This window comes from Podarcis erhardii, assembly GCF_964252035.2.
Source record: "Podarcis erhardii genome assembly, chromosome: 15".
Lineage (NCBI taxonomy): Eukaryota > Metazoa > Chordata > Lepidosauria > Squamata > Lacertidae > Podarcis > Podarcis erhardii.
The window spans coordinates 17,585,207-17,612,950 of record NC_138505.1 but is presented as its reverse complement, the minus strand read 5'-3'; the positions used below and the strand labels follow the sequence as shown (position 1 = coordinate 17,612,950).

At 47.0% G+C, this 27,744-nt stretch overlaps 1 protein-coding gene across 11 annotated transcripts in view; it reads left to right on the top strand.

Moving 5' to 3' along the window:
* PC (pyruvate carboxylase) overlaps positions 1–27,744 on the top strand; it is a 264,778-nt gene that overhangs the window by 37,667 nt on the left and 199,367 nt on the right. For 8 of the 11 annotated variants that reach the window (XM_081841739.1, XM_081841734.1, XM_081841735.1 and 5 more), the window contains 2 exons: positions 24,815–24,950; positions 27,047–27,231. In XM_081841739.1, the coding sequence (XP_081697865.1) occupies positions 24,815–24,950; positions 27,047–27,231 (321 nt within the window). Of the gene's footprint in view, positions 1–10,641; positions 10,812–10,839; positions 10,861–18,965; positions 19,048–24,814; positions 24,951–27,046; positions 27,232–27,744 lie in introns of those variants that run through there. The other 3 variants (XM_081841741.1, XM_081841732.1, XM_081841731.1) reach the window with 3 other exon arrangements.

The window sequence follows — 27,744 nt, the reverse complement described above, 5'->3', positions numbered from 1 at the left end:
ATCGCGGCAGCAGAAGGAGGCCCCATTAGCTAAGGTGGTGCTTCAGGTTAAGAACAGTTTCAGGTTAAGAACGGACCTCCGGAATGAATTAAGTACTTAACCTGAGGTACCACTATACTCTTTTTGGCGCCTGCCAAAAATATTCTTTTTTAGAACTAAAAGGTAAGGGTATAAAAGGTAAAGAACCCCTAGACACTTAAGTCCAGTCAAAGGCGACTATGGGGTGTGGCGCTCATCTCACTTCAGGCCAAGGAAGCCGGTGTTTGTCCACAGACAGCTTTCCAGGTCATGTGGCCAGCAGGACTAAACTGCTTCTGTTTAGAACTGGAAGCTTAGAAATTTGATGCAAGTTTTAATCTGGTTTTAGTCTATTGTTATTTTAACTGCTCAGACGTTTAAAATTACTGTTAATTTTTTGGGTGATAATCTTATTGTTTTATCTTTGTTGTAAACCATCTGTAACGGGTTGGCCTTGTGAGTTGCCAGCCTGCTTGCTGCACCTGCCCTGCCCATCCGCCGTGGCAGGCGTCTTGCCAGTTAGCAGATGTAATCAGAAGCGCACAAAAACAATGTCTGGTTTATTTCTTCGCTAATGAAACTAATTCTATACTGCCTTTCACTCTCCAGACAATATCAAAGTGGTATCTTGTTTTAAATTATATGCTCCCAACACACATACCTGAACACCACCACCCCAACGTGGAGGCAGTAATGCTTCTGAATAGCTGTGGCTAGAAGCCATAGGGGTAAAGAGAATGCTCTTGCGCTTGGATCCTGCTTGCTGGTTTCCCTTTGGGACATCTGACTGCCGACTGTGAGAAGAGGATGCTGAACGAGATGGGCCTTTGCCCTGATCCAGCAAGGCACTTCTTATGTTGACAAAAGCAGTCTTACATTCTGTTTTAAATCTCGCCCTCGAACCCCTGCATACCAGAGGAATGGCACTTGGGCACCTAAGCTTTTATTCACTGCCTAACCTTGAAATGCATGCGCCTAATAAGTAAATTAATTGAGGTGCGCGGTGACATGTATCCAGGTCTGTGGGTGCACCGTGATTCCCCCAGTCCTGGTAGTTTTTGGGTGTTGGTATATGAGATTAGAGTACTAAGCAGTTCTCAGCTGCAGATTTTAATTTGCTCTCTCGGCCCCGTTTCCTGCATGTCTCTAGTTAGTCATGAACGTGAGCTGGATTCTTCTGTCCTCGATTAGATGATCAAAGGGAGGCAGAAGGGAAGGGCTGGCATCCCTCTGATTGGATCTCCCCAAAGGGAACAGAGCATGCAAGGAGTGCGTGCCCTCCCCAGCCTGGCTTAATTACTTCCCCATCTAATCATAAGTGGCGCAGTAATTAAAGCGCCACCGCCAAGAGGGAATGGCCTAGGGACAGTCTAGACGGCAATTTGCAGCAGTTTAAATGTGGATGCTGCTGTCCCAGGCAAGGCACATTTTCACCCCAACACCCCCCCCCCATGAGACCGCTTGATATCTGCGTACCTGTAGGGTGAGACTAATACCTTCCTCTTCCTCTCTCTTATTCTAAAGAATTCTCTCATTTTGCTCACCTTGCTCTCAAACATCAGATGGAGCCGAGGTGATAACAGGGGCTTCTCCGAGCCAGGAAAAGTGTATGGTTGGGTTTATAATGGCCCAAGGCTACGTGCAAAGCGTTTGATGTTGGCCACGAAAGCCAACATCAACTTTTATTAAAAAATGATAATCATAAATAAAAAAGGAAGTTTCTAGCTCTCATTATTGTGAAAGTTGGCTCGAAGGTTCATGTGGGCAATCGATGCCAGAGAGGAGTCGCTGAATAAGTTTCTCTCCACAGTTCCTCTCACTGCCTAGCCAGGGAGGTGGGGGGACGATGGGGAGACAAACAATAATAAATAATTCCAACTGCCTTGAGCTTCCTGTGTGGCAAGGTGGAATAAAAAGGCATACAATAAAATATCATGTATTACATAAAAACATATCGGAACCAATTATGCCAAACATGATTTATTTATTTGCGGATTTATATGTGAAGTGCTCTTTGAAGCTTGCATAATAAAAAAGAATTAACACTTTTCAAACATTATTTAAATCAATAATGACATGAAAAACAATATACAAAAGGCAGCAAATAAAAACTGAGTGAAGTATGAGAAATTGCAATAGCAAAAGTACTATTCATATTGTCTGTCTATGTGTTCAAATTTTTTAAAAAATATTACTAGAGTTGATTTATTAATTGCTTTCTAAACCATTATCTCAAAGCGATTTACATATAAAATACTGTAATTAAAAACAGTTTAAAAGTGGACACTTGTGGCAGAGACCCATTTATCCAGCTGGGAAAGCCCATTGGAACAGAAACATCTTCAGTTTTTTCTGGAAAATGCAGACAGTGAGGACCTGATATATCTGGACAGGAATGCTATTCCACAGGGCAGGAGCAGCCTTACTAAAAGCCCTGGTCTGAGATACTGTAGTATCTCAAGTACCGTATTTTTCGCCCCATAGGACGCACCGGCCCATAGGACGCACCAAGTTTTTTGGGGGGAAATAAAGGGGGAAAAATTATTTCCCCCCCCCCAGGCGCTTGTGGGGCCGGCAGCGGGGAGAAGCGCTCTTCTCCCCGCCGCCCGCCTGCAGACCAGGTCCGGGGACAGCAGGAAGACACGCTGTGCCTCCCAGCTGTCCCCGGAGCTTGCGGGGCAGGCAGCGGGGAGAAGCGCTCTTCTCCCCACCGCCCGCCTGCAGACCAGGTCCGGGGACAGCGGGAAGACGTGCTGCGCCTCCCAGCTGTCCCCGGAGATTGCGGGGCAGGCAGCGGGGAGAAGCACTCTTCTCCCTGCCGCCCGCCTGCAGACCAGGTCCAGGGACAGCGGGAAGACGCGGTGCGCCTCGCAACTGTCCCCGGAGCTTGCGGGGCTGGCAGCGGGGAGAAGCACGCGTCTCCCCGCCGTCAGCCTCCAAACCACATCGGGAGACAGCGGGATGGTGGCATTCCGCCTCCCCGCTGTCCCCCGACCTTGTGGGGCTGGCTCTGCGGCTCTCCTGAAGCCTGGAGAGCATGAGGGGTCGGTGCGCATCGACCCCTCTCGCTCTCCAGGCTTCAGCGAAAGCCTGCATTTGCCCCATAGGACGCACACACATTTCCCCTTCATTTTTGGAGGGGGAAAAGTGCGTCCTATAGGGCGAAAAATACGGTAACCTGGTCCTGAGCTATATAGAACCTTTTATGTTAGTACCAACACCTTGAACTTGACCTGGTAGCAAATTGGTAGCCAGTGCACATCCCACAAGCGATGTTCTATGTTGGGGGTAGTTTGCCCCCACAAGCAGCCTAGTTGCCTTCTGACATATAATCCTATAGGTAGTACCAATATTATTTTCCACACACGGCAGACAAGCCAAGAAAGAGAGGCTAGTGAGTTCTTGGCAGAGGCTGGACTTGAACTGGGGTGTTTCTGATTTCAGAGCTCACTCTCTTAGGCAGTGATCATTTTAATCTTTGGATTTAATGGTCTTACAGCATTTACAGCTTTTTAGATGAGGCTGGGGAACTTTTTTGATAGTCTGGGGGCCACATTCCCCTGGAAACAACCTTTCAGGGGCCACATGGTAGTAGTAGGTGGGGCCAGGAGCAAAAATGTACAGATCCATGGATTACCTTTGTGCAGCAGGGCACTTTGCAGCCGTGCAAAGGCCAGTACATCTCGCCACTGAGGCAAGCAAGAGACTTAGTCATGGTTCAAGGACATGTCCCAGTTGGGTACCAGCACTTGAGGAGGATGCAGAGGGTGGGGGGGATGTTGTCTGGAGGGAGTCCAAGGGCCGGATAGACAGGACTAGAGGCCTGAGGTTCCCCACCTCTTCTTTCAAAACATGTCTGCGTTTGGGGGCCCCTTCTGCTCCCCCCCCCAATTCTGCCCTGATGACACCACTGCTCTCAGCTACTTGGCTGCACCAACTGTCAATTACACGGTTCTGCTACATGTGCACAATTTTTGTGCAGGTTTCAGAATGCAGATGCTGCTGGCAAGGCATGTCGATGGACTGAATTGGGTAAAAAAAAATTCCCAGCACAGAGTTCGCGACCCTGAGTCGAGAGCCTCAGCTGCAGAAGGTTTGATCGACTGCCAGGGCAGGGTGGCGTAGCAAAGCCCCCGCATCGAGGGGGATGGTTGAGCGTGCTGAATTGTACTTGGACAAAATGCCGCCTAATTTGTATGGTCCACTCCTCCAACACCACACACACACTCACACACAGAGCCCTGAGCTTTCACAGCTTCTGTATAAGCAAACGCTCTCAGTGGTGTCGTGTCCCGAGCTCCAAGGAGGCATCATGGAGGGGCTGCTCAGACCAGAACAAGGGGTGAGGTGAGTTAGAGGAGCTGCCATTGATGACCCATTGGTGACTCCTCCTCTGCATCACACCACCGTCCCCAGGAAGTCTCCCCAGGATTCAAGACACCTTGGGACTCTCCTCAGATCGCACCTCCTATCCAGGCCACACCCCTCACTGACTATGCTCCACCCCTTCCTTAAGTGTTTTTGCTTGGATGGAATGTGTCCTTGATGAACTATGGTAATGCCTCTTGCTCTCCTGCATGGAGAAACCTCTGGCTTTTCCGTGACTGTAGCATAATGGGCAATACCAAGAGCCATATCCATTGTCCTGTCTGATTTTGCTTCTGGCCCCCACCAGTGGCATGTGGCCCCTGGAAAGTTGCTTTGGGAGGTGATGTGGGCCCTCGACCTGCAGAGCAGACACATTCTATCGGCTATATTGTTTTCCATTCTTTACTTGATTACAGTCTTGTAAGGCCTGGGTTTGCTGCCCGCAACCCTCCATTGCATCCCCACCTGCCCAGCCTCAATACTGCCAAAGTGTTGGGGCTGAAAGACAGGAGTGGGGATTATTTAAGAACATGGAAGAAGAGCTTGCTGGATCAGACCCATGGCCCATCTAGTCTAGCATCCTGTTCTTACAGGGGCCAAACCAGATGCCTGTGGGGAACCCGCAAGCAAGACTTGAGAACAAGAGCATCGCTCCCCCTCTGTGGCTTCCAGCAACTGGGGTTCAGAAGCATTACTGCATTACTGCCTCTGACTGTGGAGACAGAGCATGGCTCCAGTGTGGCTGGTAGCCATTGATCACTTTACCCACCATGAATTCTTCCGATCTTCTTATAAAGCAATCCACTTTAGAAGTCAGTGTGCTTACAACGGGCTCCCCACTTAAACCTCCAGCCCCTAATGCTTGCATGGCTCAGTAGGTCATGATAGTGGGGCCAGGGCCAGGGGGTACAGCCCTGATCCAGCCTGGCCCATCTCATCTGGGCTGTAACTCATGAAGAGGCTTTCTGTGTCTGCCCTTTCCTCTCCTGCCGAGTTGCATATGCTGGTTGAACCAGCAAGTGTATTCCAGGACGGACTGGATTCTGCCAGCACTAGTGGGGGCTTAAACCAGCCTAATGAGGCAACTGAGCTTTTTTTTTTTTCCTTGTTAGTCAATCTAATCAGTTATTGCAGTTGCTCTTTCTGGGAAGTTTGGTGCACAGGAAGGAACTTGTACTCTCGATAGATCTCGCTGTGCAGTGGGAGGGAATTTAATGTGTTTGCACACACACGCGCAACCCTTTCCCAGCCTGCACATTACATCTCCAATATGTCCTCTGCGCAGCCATACGCTAATGTGGCTCCTTGGGATTTGATCCATAATTCACTCATTAGAGCACGCTGCCACAGCCGTTTGAAGGAATGACACCTTTTAGCACAGAAAGCCTTGATTTTTTATTTCCGGCTTGGCAGTTTTAATAAATTGCTTGCCGTGGAGATTTGAATATTTATTCTCTATCCCCTCCCTCCCACCGCTTATCACCCTCCCCAGCCTCGACAAGCGTTTTGTTGTTTTGTTATGTTTTTCTCATCTCGCTGTTTAATTTTGCAGGGGTGGAAAGCGGAGGGGGTGGGAGAGAAGAGGGAGAAAGCATTTTCTGGTTTATTTTTTTCTTTCTCCTCTCGGATGCTGACAGCTACGCTGGAGCGATGGGAGATGGAGGGGAGCCAACGGGGTTATTAGAGCTATTTATTTGTATTTCTGTGGCACCTGGAGGAAAGCCGAAACTCCCATTGCTCACGGAGATGTGCCAGCATGTGAGCGAGGCTCTGCCGCTTCCGTGGTCTGGGTGGGTGCCACAGAGAGTGCATCCTCTGCACAACTGTCTCTGCCCCTTCCTGGCTGGCTGCTATCAGGCGTATGGTTCTCTCCCATTGTCAAAGGCCCAAAGATGAGAGCCTTGGAAATGGCCTTGTATCACCAGTTCAGACTGCTAGACAAATTTACAGAGGAGGAACCCATCAATGGCTACTAGCCAGGATGGCTTGACTCCTCCTCCACGGTCAGAGGCAGTAATGCTTCTGAATACCAGTTGCTGGAAGCCACAGGAGGTGAGAGGCCTCTTGTGCTTGGGTCTTGCTTGCAGATTTCCCATTCAGGCATCTGGTTGGCCACTGTGAGAAGAGTCAGCAGGATTAGGAGGGCCATTGGCCTGATCCTGCTGACTCTTCTTACATTCTTTCCTGGGCCAGCACTGTTCATTCTTCTGCTTTCAGAGTGTTCTTGTAGCAGGAACACTCAACCCCTGAGCTACGATCTCTCTTGAAATGTGCAGAATGAAGGACAGAAGAAGAGTCTTGCTGGATTAGGCCATCTAGTCCAGCATGCAGTTCTCCCTGCAGCCATCCAGGTTCCTATGGGAAATTCACTAACAGGATATGAAGGTAATAGGCTTTTGTTCTTTGCATTTAAACCTCCAGAGGAGATGGAGGGCGAAAGAATTCACACCAAGCCTCCATTGTACATAACAGTCCTGGGTCAACTGACAAGTTTTCATTAGTTCCTAATTAAAATCATATCAAAATCTGTCTTCCCAAGTCCCAAACCTCAGAATCAACCTTCTCAAGACTAAATTATTATTCTTTAATATGACCATCAATGCAAACATTTCCATTTGTGCTTTGGTTGTTTGCTTACAAAGCCATTTAAAGACAGCTACCTGCAGTAAAATCAAACAATGAGAATACTGCAAAACTCAGTCTGCAAATGTATCTTGAGCTGGCTTCATTCCATACTCCCTACCCCCTGCCCCCCGTTCTGCCCACTCTAAGAAGAAGAAATACTTACAAAGTGGTCTGGGACCTGTCTCTCTATCCCTTTAACTTTTAAAATGTTTTGAGCTGCTTAGAGCAGCTCTGTGGCCAGGCTGCCACACAGTTTAAATATGTATAAAGGAATGAGGAGGCAGCCCCCTGGGTCCCTTTGTAAGTTCCTTATGGACCTAGGCCCTTACCTACTCTGTTGAGTATGTGTCTTAATCCTCAGGTCGGCATTCATATCTGTGTATGGACCTGAGGAGAGTGGAATAAGAAAGCCTGCCCCAAATGTGGCTCAAACTAGAAGCCTCCCTGACCCTAGCCCACAGCAATGGTAAAAACCCTTTGTAGTAGCCAGGTACGAAGTTAAAACAGTCCAAATTCCTGGTGAAATGAGAACGTCTTGAACATTGGCCTTTGGGAAGGGCATGGATGTTTGCCAACCAACTGGTGAAACGAATATGGAAGGAACAGGATTACCAGGTCAGGAGCATCCCAGACCTTGAGATATCAGGGTGCAAACCTGAGACCTGAGAGCTCAAATAACACTGCAATAATAGGCTCAGCAATGCAGATCTGGGCCAACATCCTGGCTGCTGTGTTTTGCCCTAGCTGGCTTCTGAACATCATTTGCCGTTGTTGACAGCATCAATCTGCTTTTTGGGGCTCAGCAGACCCCTTTGAAGCCCTAGCTGGAAATAAAGTTAATGACTGATTTCAAAATGGCTCCGGTTTAATGTAAAAAAAGATGGATGTTATTGGTAGGCTGTTCCAAAAACATAGCACAACACAAAGACTGTTAGAGTACTTTGAGCCTCTCAATGTTAACTTAAATCCCTCGTTTTGTGCTGTCAGGAAGAGTAAACAGAAGAGAAGCAGAGGTGAAATACAGGATTCATAACAGGAGAGAACAAAAATCAAGAACAAAAAACGCTTTGGTGAAATACTGTGTTCATAGTAAATATTAAAAGGGGTCTAGTGAACACCAAATAGCCTAGCCGCCCCAAAAAAGAACAACACAAATTAGAAATCAGTGTTCCAAGTTTGCATTATGAGTGTCAACTCATAAGAACTTACAAGAAGAGTCTGTCTGTTACAGCAGGCCAATGGCCCATCTAATTCAGCATCTTTTTCTCACAGTGGCCAACCAGATGGTTCAGTGAGAAGCCTACAAACAGGACCTGAGTGGCAACAGCACTGGCCCCTCCTGCAGTTTCCAGCAACTGGTATTCAGAGGCATACTGCCTCCCAACAGCAGAGGTGGAACAATAGCCATTGTAGCTAGCAGCTATTGATAGCCTTCTCCTCCGTGAATTTGTCCAGTTCTGTTCTAAAATCTTCCAATTCTGGTGACAACATAAAGCTGATTTAGAGCAGAATTAGACCCCTAGGGTAAAATTCCCCTTCACTTTGTTTCTTTTGATGTGCACATGTGTCCCTTGGTAGTACAAAAAAAATGAAATTCATGATAGAAGCAGAATGTGAAGTTAATTTTCCTTTTTCTATTTCAAGAAGTTGCTAGGCTTGAAACAGACCCTATTTTGCTCGGAGGTTTGGTAGTTCCACTTTCCCCTTGGTTTCAGTAGGTGGTAGATTGGGGAATTTGATAGTTTGCAGATGCAGGACCACGTGAGCAGCCCTTGGGCCCTGTTCTCGAACCATTTTTCTACAGCATCTCCAGTGGTGCTTTGCCCACCCCTGTTCATGTCTATTGAGACTGTATGACTTAGTAGAGCTCAATGGGGATTGGGTCAGGAGGAGACTTTGGGTCACTTCGCTCAGGATCTGAGGTTGAATCTACTCCATTGGCAGTGCTGGTACCAAGGGCTTGATAGTCTTCTTCTTGGTCACAGCTAAAATTGAGAAACCCAGAAGGTGGGAGGTGTACCAAGAATTATCCATGCAAAATTGATATTCTTGCATTACCGGGTTGGCGGAAAAATGCAACACATAATGGCAGAGTGTTGGAGGGTTTAGTGGACCATGGAAGGTGTGAAGCTGGGAGGTGTCCCTTGACCTTTTTTACTAACACTGAGGTGTCTGGTGTTACACCCCTGGACTGCACATGATTTGCTCTGGCAGGGTGGTAGGTATAAGGAATGAAATGCTACCATCGATTTCCAATAATGTTTCATATCCAGTCCAGTATGTGTTATCAGCCTGAGTTGTATGTAGTCAAGACCAGCCTGATGCCCTCCAGATGTTTTTGGACTACAGCTCCCATCCGCCTCAGCTATCACAATCTGTGTCTGGGTTGTTGTTTTTGCTTGGCAGTTGTTCTGTTTGCATTTGAGAATGTCAGTAAAGGGCCATAGCTCAGTAGCAGAGCAATCTGCTTTGCATGCTGGGTTCAATCCCTGGATAGGGCTGGGAGAGAGAGGCTCCTGCCTGAATCCCTGGAGAACCTGCTGCCAGTCACTGTAGACAATACTGATCTGTATGGACCAATGGTCTGATTCAGTATAAGGTGGCTTCTTATATTCCTATTAAAATAAGACCTTTATTCAGAACCACAAGGGCTAAGCTTTTTCTTTTTCTTTTAGGGAACGGCTGTAGCTTAGTGGTAGAGCATCCCAGGTTCAATCCCCAATGGCATCTCCTGGTAGGGCTGGGAGAGCTCCCTCCCTGAAATCCTGGAAAGCTGCTGCAAGTCAGTGTGGACAACACTGAGCTAGATGGACAAGCTTCCTATATTCCTACTAAATAAAGTTATAAAAAACTGGAATGGTCTCCCTCAGAAGGTTGTGATCTCTCCTTTCAGGAGGTTTTTAAGCAGAGGTTGGGTGGCCATCCGTCATGGATGCTTTAGATTAGATTCCTGCATTGCAGGGGGTTGGACTAGATGATCCTTGGAGGTCCCTTCTAACTCTACAATTCTATGATTTTATTATTATTTTTTTACAGTCAGTCTGATGCTTTGGTAGGTTAGATGGTGGTGGTGGAGCAGACCAGGGGGTGGGCAAAAGGTGTAATGTACCATAACCTCCATAGGATTTCAGAGAAATATTGTTGACCTATTGAGCAAAGCCAAGGGAGAAATGAACAATTTTGGTTTCTCCTTAGAACATGTAACTCCTCTGAATTGCACCCCAGTGGGAAAAACGGGCTGGCCCCCAAAACTACTTTTGTGCAGCTGGCATGCTGAAGGGTTGTGCCCGACCTGGAAATGCTGGAAGTTTTGAAGCCTAGGATTGGAAGATTGGGGAGTAGGCTGATGCCACTTTGAGAGCAGCATAGCCTGCCTGTGTGCTTCCTTTTGTGTCGATAAGCAGATTAAAGTTATCCTGCACTTCGCAGTGCTTTCTCCTCTGAACAAAAAATGAGTCTTCTGAAGGTTATCTTGAACTTTGCAAACTTAAGTGTTTGGTGGAAAGAGAGATAAATGATCTGAGCTGATAACCCTTTTCAAAGGGGTTAAGACCCTCCTGACCACCACCGATTGCGTTCCTCCCTAGGTAGCTGATCCCAGCTCACCTCCTGCAGTATCAGTCTTTGTTTATCTATTGGCCAACTTCTGCCAAAGTTCGGGAGTCTCATCAGGTCCTTCCGTGTCTGGGATTCTGCCTGCAGTCTGCAGAGAGACACACAAACAGAGGGCTGAAGTATCTTTCGGATTTTCCGTTGAGAGACCCACGTGGGCTGCTTCTTGTTCTTCAAGGCATCGTAGGGTGCGCAGAATTTGCAGTTTCTCGCTTTGAAGGAAGGGGTCTTGAGAACGTGAGTAGGCCAAACCACAGTGGGTCTCTTGGGTCCAAGGCGGCGCATTGGGAAAACGGAGAGGCAGGACACAAAGCCAACAGGCCTCCTGCGCTGTTTGTCCTCAACAGTTTGTATTCTGAGGTACACTGCCTTTGAACATGGAGGTTCTATGGGACCGATAACTGCTGCTGGACCTCTGAGGACCCCAGCTTGGTGGGAGAGCGCTTGCCTTGTGTTCAGTAGACCCCAGGTTTAACCTCCCTGTCTTTGGGACTGCCTGAAACCCTAGAGAGTGACTGCCAGTCAGTGTAGGCACCCTATGCCTCTGGGGTTAAATTCACACTGGTGTGCTCACTTCCATCTTCTTCAAAGCTACTGCGAGCCAACATCATAGGATGACTGCAAGTTTTAGGAAGCTGCCTTATACTGAGTGAGGCCATTGGCCTGTCTTACTCAGTATTGTCTACACTGACTAGCAATGGCTCTCCAGGGTTTCAGGCAGGAGTCTCTCCCAGCCCTAGCTGGAGATGCCATTGGGGATTGAACCTGGAATCTTCTGCATGCCACTGAGCTATGGTCCTTGATAGCAGAAAAAGCAATTTCTGTATCCCTTTTCACTTTCCTCACCCTCACCTGCTTTGTTGCCTAACAGTTCCTTAACGACATCTAGGTTAGTGAATATTCCAGCATCTAGTGGCAATGAATTCCATAAGCTGATTATGCATTACGTGAATAAATACTTAGGCTTTTATCTGTCCTGAATACCCTGCCAATCATGGTTCCCTTTGGCTGGGTTACCCTGAATCTTCGAGAGAATAAACGAATCATTACTCTTCCTTTGGTCTCTGCGTCACTCATAATCTTTTATGAAGCTCTGCGTTGGTTTGATAAGATGCAAAGCTGTGCTGTGAAGGGTTCCCTGTGTTCAGCCAACTTATGCTGAATGGGAGTTGGACCAAAAAAAACCCCTGAAGAGATGCAATTTGGCCACCAGCTTAGTGGACGCGCTCCCCCCCCCCCCTGCAAGAGGTCATACCTTTTTCATGAAAGTTGGCTGTGATTTAGTTACTTTTAGAAGAAATAATTTTGCCAGAGGCCCTTGAGGTGCTTTGCAATTATAATCAGATGAGAGAAGCAGTTACCCAGGGCCACCCAAATCTCAGTCCAAGCTTCTCATGTTCTTAAGAACTGCCATGCTGGACGGGTCCAGAATTCTAACTAGTCAGATGCCTCTGGGAAACCCCATAAACAGCATATGGGGGTAACAGCCCCCCACCAGTTCTGCATCCCTAACACTGAGTATTCTGAGATTTACTGCAGAATTTGCATTTACCCGTCACCCTTTCCTGTGTTTCTGAAGTCCACAGCTGCAACTGTGATTCCTGTATTTCAAGGGGTTGGGCTAGATGACTCTTTAGGTCTCTTCTAATTCTACAAATTCTATGATTCTGTGAGTGTGGGTGCTTATATGGCCAAAACAAGGCACACACACACACACAAGTAAGTATTGGGAAGCTTGGGGGAACCCCAGCATTTTCAGAAGTACAAGAGATATGTGGGCGGGGTAGGGGGAAAATTCCTAAGCAGGGAGGGAAGCCAACAGCAATCCAGTGATAACTGAGCATGCTCAGTGACCCACAGAATGCTGATTGGCTGTTGGGTAAGTGTGTGTGGAATGGAATGCTTGGACGAGAGCGCACTTGGCTGGGAGGAATCCTGCACAGGGGCACCCCACGCAGCAACCTTTTGTCGCAGCTCCCTCTAATTATTCTTGATTTAGACAGTTTTAGAGCAATTTCCCATGCATTCGCTCAGACCTTTGTATGAGTCCAGGATTTCCAACAAGGGCAAGTAGATATTTTTGAGAAGCTCATGAGCCACAGCAAGGATGCAATGACCATTCCTTCTTGTTTCTCCCCAGGTCCCTGAGGCATAGTGCCCCTGGCCACGTAGGTTCTGTTTAGCAAACATAATGGGTCAGACAGCTATCTTCTTTGCTTGATATTATAGTGCTTGGAGATTCCATATTGTGATGCCCTCCAGATGTTGTTGAACTCCAACTTCCATTATCTTTGACCATTGGCTATTCTGGCTGGGGGCTGATGGGAGATGGAGGCCTCATCTGCACTACACATTTAAAGCAGTATCATACAACTTTAAACAGCCATGGCATTGTAGGTTTGTGGTTTGCTGAGAGTTGCTAAAAGATCCCTATTCACCTCTCAGAGCTACAGTTCCCAGAGTTCCCTGTGAAGAGGGATAGATAGTTAAACTGTAGCTCTGTAACGGGAATTGGGGCCTCCTAACAACTTTCAGCACACTTAACAAACTACAGTACCCAGAATTCTTTGGGAGAAGCTGTGACTGTTGAAAGTGGCACGATACTGCTTTAAATATATAGTGCAGATGGGGGCTACATCAAGGAAGGCTGGGTACACTGCCATGAGAAAAATGAGCCATCGCTATCAGTGGTGTTATCCTCCCAAGTCCCTCTTCTGATCCATAAAAGGACCAGTGCTTCAGTTTTTTCAGCTTAGAACGTGCCGAAGTGGGACAGGAGAAAGCTTGGAGCAATATTGTCTTCTTGAAGAGAGATTTGTGGGGGTGGGGAGTTGCTGCTGCTGCAGCTGCTGGGTGACTTTACACATAACCTGGATAATTGTTTTGTTTGAAGTTTTAAGTCGTGCTCTCTCTCTTTCTGTTTCTGACTCAATCAGAAAGGTGTTAGAAGCATCTGGGAGGATCTGTGTGGGTAGGAGGGCACGCGTCTCTAAAAAATACCCTCTGCATCAAAGGAGGAAGGGATCCCACTTATCTTGTGTAAGGGATGTGCTGTTTTTGTCGCTGCTGTTTTTGCATCCTGCCTGGAACATAAGAAGTTAAGAAGAGCCTGCTGGATCAGGCCAATGGCCCATCTCATCCAGCATCTGGTCTCGCAGGGGACAACCAGATGTCCCAATGGGAAACTCACAAGCAAGACCTGAGCGCAAGAGCAAATCTCCCCTTCTGTGGTTTCCATCAGATGGTATTCAGATGCATTGCTGCCTTCGACTGTGGGAGGCTTTAAATAAGATTGGACAAATGCATGGAGCAGAAGGCTATCCAGGGCTGCAAGCCACAGTGGCTGCGTTCTGCCTCTACTGTTGGGAGTCAGTGTGCCTCTGAATACCAGTTGCTGGGAATCACAGGTGGGGAGAATACTCTTGGACTCCAGTCCTGCATGCAGGCTTCCCAGTTGAGGCATCTGCTTGGCCACTTTAGGAACAGGATGTTGGGCTAGGATGGGCCTTTGGCCTGATCCAGCAACGATCTTCTTACACTTTTCAGCTGCTTTTTCTTAGTAATTGTTATGATGACCCTGCAAAAGAGGTCAGCAACTTTATTCCCATATTGTAGATGGAGGAGTTGAGGCTGAGAAAGGAGGAGGCCTTGTCTAGGACTACCTATTGAGATTCCAGCTGGGGGGACTTTTGACAGTGTTACGCCAACTGACCCTGCACTATCCCTTGGCTCCGTTTCCACCTAGCTTTTTGCAAAAAAACAAAACAACAGAAAACCTTGGAAGTGTTGTGTTTTGAATCTTCTCTGTTTGCTCTAAAAAATTGCCCCTCATCTTTCATGCTTAAATTATTTTGCTTGTAGCTGTACTGTATCATTTTTCTTGTTAAATCATTCCTGTGCGTCCATACTCCTCTCCAGTTATGACAATATGGGCAGCCCTGTTGCCTGGGGCTGATGGGAGCTGGAGTCCAAAATGGCCATGCTGGCCCAGGGCTGATGGGAATTGTAGTCCAAAACAACTGGAGAGCACCAGGCTGGCAACGGTGTATTGCATGAGGTCATGTGGGGCAAAGCACAGTACCTTGATATATCTCCCAAACTCCTGTTTTGGCAGCTGACATAGTTTGTCATCTCCCAAGTGATGCCGTTGGTTCTTAAGCCAATATTGTGATCCTCATGTTATTGGCTGCCCACAAGCTGAGGCTGTAAGATCAAAGTGCGCCACTTTGTACAGTACATAAACCTGAAACGTGTGTGCTATTCACTTGTTGACTGTCCCTGTGCCTGCATGTTTTGCAGGACAAGGCAGTAGAGAGGGCTACCCTGCTTCAGACTGCGGGGGGACAAAATTGCATTTGTTATTTAGATTTGTAGTCCATGTATTCAGAACAGGTTCAGAAAAAGGCAACCGAAATTATCAAGCAGGTGGAGCGACTCTCCTATGTGGAAAAGTTGTAGCATTTGGGACTTCTCAGTTTAGAGAAAAGGAGAGTAAGAGGTGATGTGGTGGAAGTTTGCAAAATAATGCCTGGCACAGAGGAAGCGGATAGAGAGAAGTTCTCCCTCTGACATCACGCTGAAACTTAGGGATGTGCAATGAAACTGCATGTTGGAAGATTCAAGGCAGGTAAAAGAAAGTCCTCCACTCACTCCCACAGGAGGCAGTGATGGCCACCAACTTGGGTGGTTTTAAAATAGGATTAGACAAATTCATGTTAGAGAAGGCCATCAATGGCTACTAGGCACAGTGGCTCTGCTCTGTTTCCATGGTTAGAGGCAGTAATCCTTTTGAATCTGAAACCCTCAGTTGGGGAGAGAGCTCTTGTGCTTGGGTCCTGCTGGGCCTTATGTTAGTTCCTCAAACCTTGGCCATGTTGGCAGGTAGCCATTTCCAATTGCCTTTGTATTGAGGTGTCATCCCACTTGCCTGATTCCCAGCTGGATGATAATTATTATGCTAGAATAATAATTGCAAGGCAAAACATGTCTCAGAACATCTATTTCTATCACGTTGAATCCTCTGTGGAGTTTCTTCTTCTTCTTTTGTATTTTTACTGACGTTGTTAAACATATTTTGGTTGTGTGGCAGGTGGGCGGGCAGGAAGGATAAGGGCTATTTGTGATGGCAAAGCTTGCTTCCAGAAGATAACATCTTGGTAGCTCATTGAAGAAAACGTCACTTCTCTTTGTCAGCTTTTTGTTCTGTGAGACAAGTCATCTGTGCAGGGATGGCCCAAGAAATTATGCCGCCTGAGGCCAAGGATAAGATGGCGACTTTCCCCATTACAGGGATGGAAGATGACCAGGCTGGCAGGTGGATGTTACTTCAGCTTCCTCCAATACACCAGAGGGCAGGAGACAGTGACCACATTCACACCACATATTTGAAGAGCTGTCATACCACTTTAAAGAGTCCTGGCTTCCCCCAAAGGATTCTGGAGCTGAATCCTGTTAAGGGTGCTGAGAGTTGCTAGGAGACCCCTATTTCCCTCCTGCTGCCACAGTTCCTGGAGTCCCCTGTGAAGAGGAATGAAAATCACTTTGGGAAAACGGAGGTGATCTGGCGGAATGAATGTTGCCTGATAAACACAGGACCTCTACAGAGCGGCTTTTTTGTGCTGTTGAAAACAGGCAGTCTTTGAACAGCTTCTTCATGCTTCTCACAGAATAAGTTCAAGGAGACGCTACAGATGAAGGCCTCCTTTTCACAGCCATCCCTGACATTCTTGCCACATAATTGTGCTCATGGGAAGCTGCTGCTGCTGATAATGCCACAGGTGAAAGGAGTAATACAAAAGGGTGATGACACATGAAGAATTCTTGCATTTTAATAGCTGTTTGCAGTGACATGCTAAAAGTCTGTGGACACAGAGTTGGTCATGCAACATCATGGATGTTTTAGTAGAGTTTTCTGCATTGCAGGGTGTTGGACTAGGTTATCCTTGGAGCACCTTCCAACTCTACAATTCTATGATTTTATAATTGTAGCCGTGTGTGTGTGTGTGTGTGTGTAAATAGAGGTCTTTGTACAACGCTCAGCACCCTTAACAAACAGTTCCCAGAATTCTTGGGGGTAGCCGTGACTGCTCAAATTGCTGTCATGGTGCTTTAAATGTATGGTGTACATGTGGCCTAGCTTAGGGAGGTTCGGAACAGGCATACACAGCTCTATCCACACCCCGACTCTCAGTATCTGCCACCTGAGGCCACAGCTTCACCTTGTCTCAGGGCAGGGCTGGCCCTGTGGAGAAGCTGACCCAACTCCCGAGTTTGCTCCAAGGCGTCTTTGGCATTAAGCAACCCTTTTGTCCTCCTTCTTTGAACCCAGTTATATGGGACAAACCAAACAGGGTTGTGCTTCTCCAGGAGGTGGGGAGAGCCCTCTTTCTGTAGCTTATCACTTACGGTAGTCCTTTCTTGTAAATGAGAAAGGTTCAGAAGGGTTTAAGTGATGCCGTTTTTCTGGTTTGGGGCCAAATGGAGGAAAGGGTAAGTTTTGAAATCTGTTGCAGAATTTGGAAGGTTGTGTACTTGGCTTGTGCAAGATTTATTTGCTCTTTCAGAGACCTTCAGGAACAAAGCCTGTTAAAATTTTCCCTTTGTGGAAGGGAGAAGATCCCTCCTTTCTTCTTCCTCCTCCTGTGCATGACCCCAAGCTGGATCAGCTGACATTATTGATCCCCACCCCAAGAACATAAGATGAGCCTGATGAATCAGGTCAAAGGGGACTCATATAGTCCAGTGTCTTATTCTCACGGGGGCCAACCAGATGCCTGTGGGAAACTCACAAGCAGGATTGGAGCACAAGAGCCCTCTCCCCTCCTGTAGTTTCCAGGAGCTGGTATCCAGCATCATTGCTGCCTCCAACTGAAGTGCAACAGCATAGCCAAAATGGCTACTAGCCATCGACAACCCTCTTCATGAATTTGCCCCATCCTCTTTTAAAACAGTCCAACTTGGTGGCCATCACTGCCTCCTGTTGGAATTGAGTCCCATAGTTTAACTGTGCACTGCATGAAGAAGCACTTCCTCTCCATTTCATTTTTAGGCCCAGTGTTCCACTATAACTAAAAAATAAATAAATTACAGGTGGACAGTATGGAGGCTTATAACCTAATAATAATTATAGACATGCAAGAAAAATAGAGGGAGGGGAAAGGGGGCATTTTCAGAATTGATGGTTGCTTATGCATCAAATGGACAACGATTTGGGAAGCAAAAGCAGTGGCTTTGGGGGGGGCGGATCTGTAGTATTTTGTCCCACAAACACACGCATAAACGCTGCAAATGGTGATTATTATTTTTTGGGACCCCTGTCTCCTGCTGTTTTACTATCACCAATTATTTTTAAAAGCAGGGTTGTTTTACACCCTGGGAATAGTTACAGCTATTACTAAACCATGCGGTGAACAGGATGTTGTTGCGATGACAATGATGTACATCAGTGTCCCCCATCCTGGGACTCTCCAGATGTTGCTGGACTCTGATTACCAGTCCTAGCCAGTAAGATCTGTGGATAGGGACAGTGGGAGTTGTGATGCAGCAACATTGGGAGGGCACCAAGTTGGGGAACACCCTATCACAACTTAAGAATGTAAGAGGAGTCTGGCTGATTGAACAGGCCAGGGGCCCATCTATCCCAGCATCCTTTTCTCTCAGTGTCCAGCCAAAACAAAACAATCATCTATCTTCTGAAGGTTGGATCAGATAGTGTTGCTATTCAGAATATGGCTCAAGGAAACTGGGAGCATTGATGGCAGCATGCCTGGCCCCAAGACCTCTTGGCCGCTGAGTGGGCGCAGCTCAAGAGAAACTTCTCCCCAGCCATGATCCATGAGGATAGTCATCCCAAAATAAATGAGGGCCTGCCTTTGGCAAGTTCCCGTTTCAGTGGTGCTCACCCAGGAGATCTGTTCTCCCAAGAGGAGCCTGCTGGGTTAGGTCAGTGGTCCTTCTAGTCTAGCATCCTGTTCTCACAGTGGCCAACAAGATGTCCATGTGCCAGGCCTTAGTGCCACAGCAAGTCTCCCTCTCCTGCGGTTTCTTGTAACTGATTCTCAACAATATAACACCTCCGACTGTGGCGGTAGAGCACAACCACCAGGGTTTTTGCTATCATAGCCAAGTTGGTAGACCATGAGACACTCACTCTCAGGGTCTTGGGCAAAAGATTACTGCATGGCAAGGGGTTGGACTAGATGACCCTTCCAACTCTACAATTCTATGATTCTATGAAGTTCGCTGCCAACCAGGATGTTCGTGGGATGATGTCACAGTAAAGCGCAGCCTGTCTGATGACTGCATGCTGATGTCACTGAGGGCAAGTGAAGCAGTGCTGCTTTCTCTCTCTGCTCTTAAGTGACTGCTTTTCCGTCCTTTGACATGGCACCCAGAATATTGCCTGAGGGAGGCATTTGGGAGAAGGTGCCTCAGCCCTAACATACACATTTTTAACATTCATAGTGTAGAATTATTTTTCAAATCAAACTTCCATTGTGCTAGCCAATGGCCGTGACATCATCCATAACTAAATATACAACAAAACCACAACCGAATCTAACAGAAACCTTTCTTACAAGGACAGATAAAATAGAGGGGAGTCGCATATGGATTGTGTGAATTAGATCTTCAAGTCCTCTTTACAATTAACGGCTAACTTATCTAAATTCTTTGTCCTTATCTTCCTAGCTGCCAAGAGCATAGAGAGTGACTTTATAAGTTGTAAAATCGTTGGCATCACTCGGCAGCCACTTTCTGCTGCAGTTAAGTTGGTTTCCTGCACAAACAAAGGTCTGGATTCTTTTTCTTTGTGAAATAATCCTGCCTCCAATCCTTTCTTTATTTGCCTGCAGAATAGCATTACCCTGGGCTGCTAACTAGCTGTACCTTTCTCTTTCTCCCCATCCTGCAAACCAGAGTGTATGCTACATTTTTTGCTTCCCCTCTCCCGCCCCATCCCTCCTTGTGAGCAGGAGAGCCTTGCTTGGAGCAGATTTAGCAGAATGGCCAGTTTGCTAATGCTGGTCATTTGGAAGCGTCTGTCCGGGAACTGCAGCCCAACCTATGTAAACTGGAGCACCTGCTCAGCTTTGCCGCAGACCCTTAAAGCAACACGCTCAGGCAGGTAGCCTTTATACAGCCTTGCGGTGGTGTGGCTTTCCTCATTGTGGCAGCTGGGACCTGCAAGCGCCCTAGTTCTAATTTGCCAGAGAGTGACTGGCAGAGATCAGAACAGACCTGGATGGTTAATTTGGAGGGTGGTGGGCTGTACTGCAAACAGTCATCCAGCCAGCAGTGGGGTTATATACGGCAGGGCTGGCTCAGGGGCCTGCTTCCCTTGCCCTCTACTCCCCTGTTGTGCTTCTAATCAGCTCATTGGCATGTACAGACAAGTCCCCTCCACAGCCACCACTGTCACCAAGGGGCAGGACAACAGCCAGGAAAGAGGGTTTCTAAATGGAAGCTGTGTTCTGCTCAATTGCGCGTGCATAAGAGGAGAGGGTTTAGGGGATGGCAGATGGATGTGTTAAGAGCCGAGCAGGACGTGCCGCCATCGCTTTGACTGCGAAGAGACGGGTCCCTCGGTCTCCAAATGGCACATTAGACACACGGCTTGCGGTGTGGTGTTGGGAAGGAGGGGGCAGAGAGGCTTGAATTTGCTTTTGTTTAAACGCCTTGGCTTCCAGGTAGTTTGGAAATCCCGAAAACTGCGGTTCCAATGAATCACCGCAAACAAGCGTGCCCATGGAGCTCAGTTAGATTTGCAGGCTGGCTGCCTTCCCTCCCTGAGTTCGTCCTGTTCCGCCCACTCCGTGTGTAGTTGGGGGCTATGTGTCTGCGGGGGCTGTAAAAATTATGTGCCGGCGGAACCTTAATGTTTTAGTATGCATAAATTATGCAAATTGAGCCTCTCTGCACAACTCTGCTCCTGCTAGTCATGGGGAGTGGAGCTCAAGTCCAGCCTTCTGACTAAGTGGGATCTTAAACAGCCACCCCTCTGGCATCTGAGGTTTGCCTGGCGTTGGAAAAGCCTGGCTGCTGGATCAGACCACTAGCTCAGTGGCAGAGCATCTGCTTGCATGCTAAAGGCCACAGATTCAATCCCAGGTGTCTCCAGGCTGGGCAGGAGAGAAACCCCTTACCTGAAACCCTGGAGAGCTGTTGGCAGTCACTGTTGACAGTATTGAACTAGTTGGTTGGTTGGTTGGTTGGTTGGTTGATTGATTACATTTATATCCCACCTAGAGGATCTCCAGGTTATTGCCTGGTTTTCACATGGTTCTCCTCCTCTTTGCTATCCTTACAACAACCCTGTGAGGTAGGTGAGACTGAGAGGTTGTGACTGGCCCACTGGCTAAGTGGGGATTTGAATCACTGGCATAGTGGGGGGGGGCTGAGGGAGCTGTAGCTCTGGGCAGATTTGGGGGAGATTTGGTTGCTCCCCCACAACAGGCTCTTTTCCAACCTCAACGCTCCCTTCGGTCATATGAAATGTGCTGAAACCCCTTAAAGTGCCATGGCTCAGTGGTAGAACACGTGCTTTGCATGCAGAATGTCACAAGTTTGATCCTGGGCATCTCCAGGTAGGGCAGTGCAGAATTAAACTGCAGAATTAAACTGTGGCACTCGCTCTCACAGAAGACAGAATGTCCACCAACTAGGATGGCTTTAAAAATTGATTAGACAAATTCATCAAGATTGTCACAGCAGCGTGCCAGTCAGTCATTCACAGCTGAAAGTTGGAGTTAACTCTTGGTTGAGTGTCAGGCCTAATGAGCAGAGCAGCTCATTCTCTGTGGTCTTACTCCATAAAAACTAGTCCCCTCCTCCCCAAGGCTTTCCCCCAGCCATCAGAGACTGTGCCTGCGTGCAGCCAACCTCTCCTCCACCATTTTAATGCCCCTTCTGGTTCTGGGACACAGGGGAAGGGGGAGACACCTGTGACTCTTCACCAGCCTGACTCATCTCTGCCTCCCTCTTCTCCTTCTCTTTCTTCAGATTCTGCCTCTGATTCTCTCTGCCATTGACTCTCCCAGCTCACTAAGCCCTGTTAGTTTTTCAGCTTTGACACCTCCTCTTCCCAGTCTTTTCCCTCTTCTGCCTCTTCCCACTCATTGTTGTCCCACCACCATTCCCCGTGCTCTGAGCCTTCTTCCTTTGGTGGTTTCCTTCCACCATTCCTCTGTGCCCAACCAGTCCATGGCAGAGGAGAAACCTATTGATGGCTACTAGTCTTGGTGGGTGTGCCCTATCTCCACTGTCAAGAGGCAGCAAATGTTTCTAAATACGTACCGGTTTCTGGAAACCACGAGGAGGGAGAGTGTTTTTGCCCTCTGGTCCTGCTTGCAGGCTTCTTATAGATACATGTTTGACCACTGAGAGAACAGGATGCTGGACTAGATGAGTGTGTGGCCTAATCCAGCAGCCAGGTTCTTCTTCTGTTCCTAAATGTGACCCTGCCCCACACCCATCCCCAACCTTACACGTCATTTTCAGTGTTAGAAACTGAGATATGAAAGCTAGGAGCTTAAGCCTAGGTTATGGGTGCAACAACGGAATGTCTAGGCGTGCTTTTTTAAATAACAAGAATACAAAGCTGAAAATGAATGAACTGCAGCTAAAATATTATGTTCATTTTTCACATGCTCTAGTCCTTCCCCTGCCCACCCATATTCTTAAGAGAGTCTCTTTTCCAGTCTTCAGAGAGTAGCTGGAAATGGGGAGGCAGAAAAAGCTCCTCCTTTCGTTCCACTCTGCAGTTTTAATCTGAAATCTCAGGCGCAATACTGCACCCAGAGCTCAGAAACTGCTCACACTAATGAAATTCCCTGTCGCAAAATGCACCTAGAACAATGGGAGTTTCAGACACTGGTCATTTTCCCAGCCCTTGCCTACTTCCCATTGTTTTAGGATTATCTCTGGCAAGTTTCCGGAGGATCTGTATCTTGAGGAAATGAACAACATGCACCGGAGTTATGGATTGCTATGACATGCCATGACCCTTTGGGATAAAGTGGATCGACTGTAAGTCAAATAAATATAGACTCAATAAAACCATTGCTCTCCTATAGGCAAAAAACCCCCACGCCCCCCCCCCCAGTTCTTTTTCTCCACCTAGCCTGAGTGGCTGTTTTCCTTCCAAGGACTTTGGGGACAGGAGGGACGGCCGCCATCACCTGCATGCTAATTTTGGGTCTTGAGTGCTGGAGCTGCTATTGATTTTCGGAGGTATAAAAATAAATCTACTGTTAAACTGCTGATGTCTTTACTATATCCCCGTTTAGCTGCTATAGCACACTGCGTGGCAACAGACAAAAAGTCCCCCAGGCTGTCTTGGGGAGTGAGGGAGCCGTTAAAAAAGTTATTAGCCTTCTTAGAAAAAAGAGAAAAGGGAGGGAGGAGGATCATCATCCTAAAACTGAGTCACAAGGGAGCCCGCCTGCTGAGCTTGTGTTTTTTTTTTGGGGGGGGGGGGGTTGCAGCGAGAGCTGACTCCAGGTATCGAAAGAAGCCTTCCCCAAGGTCTTGCGCTTTGAATACTTTGGACCACCACTCCCATCAAGCCTGGGGCTGATGGGAGCGGTGGTCTGAAACAGTGGTACCTAAAGTGGGCTGTGGGATAAGAGGCAAGAGGGTGGCAGGGGGGCCCTGGAAGTGGGGGCCCCTCTGAGCGTGTTAGTCGCTTATTTATGATTGACCAGGTGAGAGCTAGAGCAAAACACCTTCCTTCCTTTGTATTTGAAATTCTACTTCTCCCATTGCTTTCAAAGCTATTCCCTTTGGTCATGTTTGTTTGTATTTACAATTCTGAGCTGTCACAATTATTGGTAATAGCTATTGATTTTCTGATCAATTAGCTGCATTACATTTGTGATAGATGGACGTTTGTGCATGTTTGTTGAGCACTTATATAGAAATACTTAATCCTATAAATTTCCTTCACCCTTACACTTTCATTAGTAAGGATGCTTTAAAGTATTTTTCAAGCAGTATCTGGTGTCACTGGCTCAAGCTCAGTTTTATTGAATTAATTAAACTGAATAGTTTTAATTGGCATTTTGAAACAATGCACAATTTTTACTGTTTTGAATCAGAATTGCAGAGTTGGAAGGGATCACAAGGGTCATCTAGTCCAACCCCCTGCAATGCAGAAATATTTTGCTCAACATACGGCTCGAACCCACAACCCTGAAATTAAGAATATCATGCTCTAAAAACTGAGCTATAAATTTTATTGCGTTATAATCTTTCTTAGTGCTTCGCTAAAGAACCCATGAATCTATGAGAGGTGACCATGGAACTGCTGCCTAAAAACCTCTAATGAAGGAGAGCCCACCACCTTCTGAGGGGGTCCATTCCAGTGTCCAAAAGCTCTTACTCTCAGAAAGTTCTTTCTAATGTTCAGTCGGCATCTCCTCTCTTGTCATTTGAATCCATTGGTTCGGGTCCTTCCCTCTGGAGCCACAGAAAACACATCCATCTCCCATGTGACAGCCCTTCAGAGGTAGTACATTGACATCATGACACAACTAGCTTTGCCCTCCATGAATATGTCTAGCCCCCTTTTAAAGGCATCCAAATAACTGTGAGAAAGCTATCTATGGCAGAAGTGGCTTTGTATGTTCAAGATGGTAAAAAAGTGTCAACTATCCATTTCCCTCGTTGAGGTTAAGGAAAAGATCACTGGATGCTTGCGCCACTTAAAGCCCATCTTGACTCCACGTTGCCGTGAAGGCCCCTCCGAGTGCCATTTTAACTCTGTATCCCATCAACCTGAGATCTCTGCATGTTTGGAAGTGATTTAGAGTGCAGTGAACAGCGCTCAAGTGTACTGGAGTGCATTACCCAGCTTCTTTCTGCCTTTAACTGCCACCTGGAGAACTATTGCATTGTTTAAGTTTCCTGGAAGGAATAAGGCAGTTTTGACTACTGCTAGTGAGGGAGGGGGAGCCTTGATGGGTGAAGGCTGGGCAGTTGCTTGTGGGGTGGGGGTGGGGGGCTGCTCAGCCAGGTCCCTCTTTGAGTCTGGGGGCTGCTGCCATTGATGCCACAAGCTCTGATGTGTGTGGGTCTGTGTCAAATTTGTGCTTCGTGGTCCTACTTGAAGGGTCAGTGTCCTGTCCTGTGCGCATCAGTGGTTGTGAGAATGCCTTAAAGCTAAGCCTGCTGATCTGTCCCCTTTTGTTCGCAGATGTTGCAGCTGCGTTTTGCCAAGGGAGGGGTGGCCTTCTTGGCCCTCAAGCGGCTCTCGCTAAGCCCTGCTGCTTTCCACAGCACCCAGCGCGTGGAATACAAGCCCATTAAGAAGGTGATGGTGGCCAACAGAGGTGAGTTGGGGCTAGGGCTTGGGCTTTGGTGGGTGGGAGCTGTTGGGGACCATGACTCCTGTGCTACGCCATTCTCATTCCCCATCAGGATCTGTGCCACCCTCCCCTTTTTGATGTCCAGAAGACACCTCTCCCCAAAAGGAGCCATAACATTCGCCAAAAAGTCTCTGTCTCGTTCCTTGGCCCCTTTGCCATTCCAGATCAGAGACATCAGCAACACAGAGGCCAGACTCCAGTAGCACCATGACCACCTCTGTGCACAGCCAAGGCTGGAGACTCCATAAGAGTGGAGCTCCAGTGCTGTTTCAGTAGCAATCATCTTCAGACTGAGCTACAGCACTAGCTCGGTTGCTAGCTGCTCCTTCTGTGGGAGGAGCCTCTTCCATTTAAAGTGGGGCGCAACCTGCTTCAGCACTCATTGACCCTGAAGAGGCTGTGGTTCTATTAGGGCAGCACAGCATCCTCAGGTTACAGAGGCAGCAGCACAATGGTTCCTCTTGTAGGTATACTTCTGGTTGGCTTGATAGGTCTGAGGCTGACCCTCCCTCCCTCCCTCCAAATCCCCAGCCACATCTCTAGGGCCATGACAGGAATGCTGGTTCTTGCATGTTCCCGGGGTTATGCACCAAACCCTGCAAACCGATGCCAGCCTTGAACACTGATTAAACCCTGACATCAGGGCAGTATATGAATTATAAAGATAATAAATAATACATAAAAGAAACCTGGAAGAGGCATTTTATTGTGTGTGAGGAAAAAAAGGGTGCATCTCCTTCAGGACATTTGAAAATTAAGGTGAAGGCATTGCTAATTACTAGGTTGTCATCAGGGCAAACTATATTTTAATTACTGGCTCTAAAAGTGTTTTGGCTTATCTTAATTATTGTTTTTAAGTTTGTTTTTATTATTTTGTGTTTTATGATGTTGTTTTAAATGTTGTAAGCTGCCTCGAATCCCTACTTCAGAGAAAGGTGGGATGTAAATGCTTTAAATAATAGCAACAACAGCAATAATAGAATTGTAGAGTTACAAGGGACACAAGGGGTCATCTAGTCCAACCCCCTGGTACTTGAAACTAGAGAATCCCTGACAGATGGTCATCTAACTCCTTTATATATATATATATTTAAATAATTTTTATTAAATGATTTTATGTTACAAAAAAACATTACAACCATACTACCACAAAATATAATTGAGAAATAAAAATTACATACATCAATATTTTGTATGTTATTTGTTATTTATCGTCTTATTTCCTCCCAAACATTCCATACAACACACACACACACAAATAATAATGATAATAATGAAAATAAATATTCCCCCCCCTTTTATCTTACAGAATCTTTTCTTCAATTTTGACTTCCTGTCAAGTCCCTTCACATATGTTTTATCTTACAATTGAATGTACACAAAACAATAAACCTTTCTATATAATTTTTTCAATACATTCAGAAAATATAATAAATCCTTAATTGTTATCCACCTCCTTTTACTTCCTTTGTCACTCAAATGCTAGCATGGAGTCAAAACTATTATTGTATTTTTGAACATATCCTCTATAACCATCCCATTTTCCCGCATCTAACCCCTTTATAAAACCCTCCTATGAATGAAAGTCCACCATTTTCTGAGAGAGTCCATTCCACTGTCAAAACAGCTCTTACCATCAGAAATTTCTTTCAAAGGTCTAGTCTGAATCTCTCTTCCCTCTGGGGTTACAGAAAAAAAGCTTAAACTGTGCTGCCCAGAAGTGGACACAGGACTCCAGGTGGGGTCTGACCAAGGCAGAGTAAAGCAGCACTGTTAATTCTCTAGATCCTGGAAACTAGACTTCCGTTGATAGAATAGAATTAGCCTTTTTTGCTGCTGCATAAATAATAATAATAATAATAATAATAATAATAATAATAATATAGGCTGATGCTTGATACCTGCAGTTCTCCTGGCTGCTAAAATTAACTTAATAATAAAATCACCTGATTGATTGATCAATTGAGGTATGTGCTGAGTTGATCAAATGGTGTAGCTGCTTCCACATTGCAGCTCCCCTCTCCCCATTTTCGTGGGCACTCAACGTTTGTGTTTTCCAGGGGAGATTGCGATCCGGGTGTTCCGAGCATGCACTGAGCTAGGCATCCGGACGGTGGCCGTGTATTCGGAGCAGGACACAGGGCAGATGCACCGACAGAAAGCGGATGAAGCTTACCTCATTGGCCGGGGGCTCCCCCCTGTCCAGGCCTACCTGCACATTCCGGACATCATTCAAGTTGCCAAGGTAAGAAGGACACTGGCTCTCACTGCCGTGAGTGGAATGAGCTGTGGGGAGGCCAGGAGGGCTGAACCTATAAAGGAAGCTGGTGGTCTCTATGTGTTCTCAGCTGCTTAAACAAGCATTTATTCCCCCCCCCCCCCAAGTTCTCAGCTGCTTCCTCTTCCCCAGCCCTTCATCTCTTTGGCACATGGACCTATACTCTGCTCTAGCTAACAAGAAAACATGACCCAGAAGTTCCCCCTCCCCAGTCCCCATGATTGACAGTGCCAAGGAAAGGGGGGGAGGTTGCGTAAATTCTTAGGAAGAGCCACCTTCCTTGGCTCGCATTCACAAGTGCTTTATTAACTCACTTTGAGGTTTCCCCAGTTGGAAGAGAAGTTCTGCTTTTAGCTGCCAAAGCGACAACCTGCCTTTGTCCTCTCGCTTTTCATGTGCACAGTTAAAGCTGGCAAAGGAAATGCTCCATTAACAAGGAGTGAATGTTGGAGGAGGCCTGGAATCCACAGGGTTTGCCAT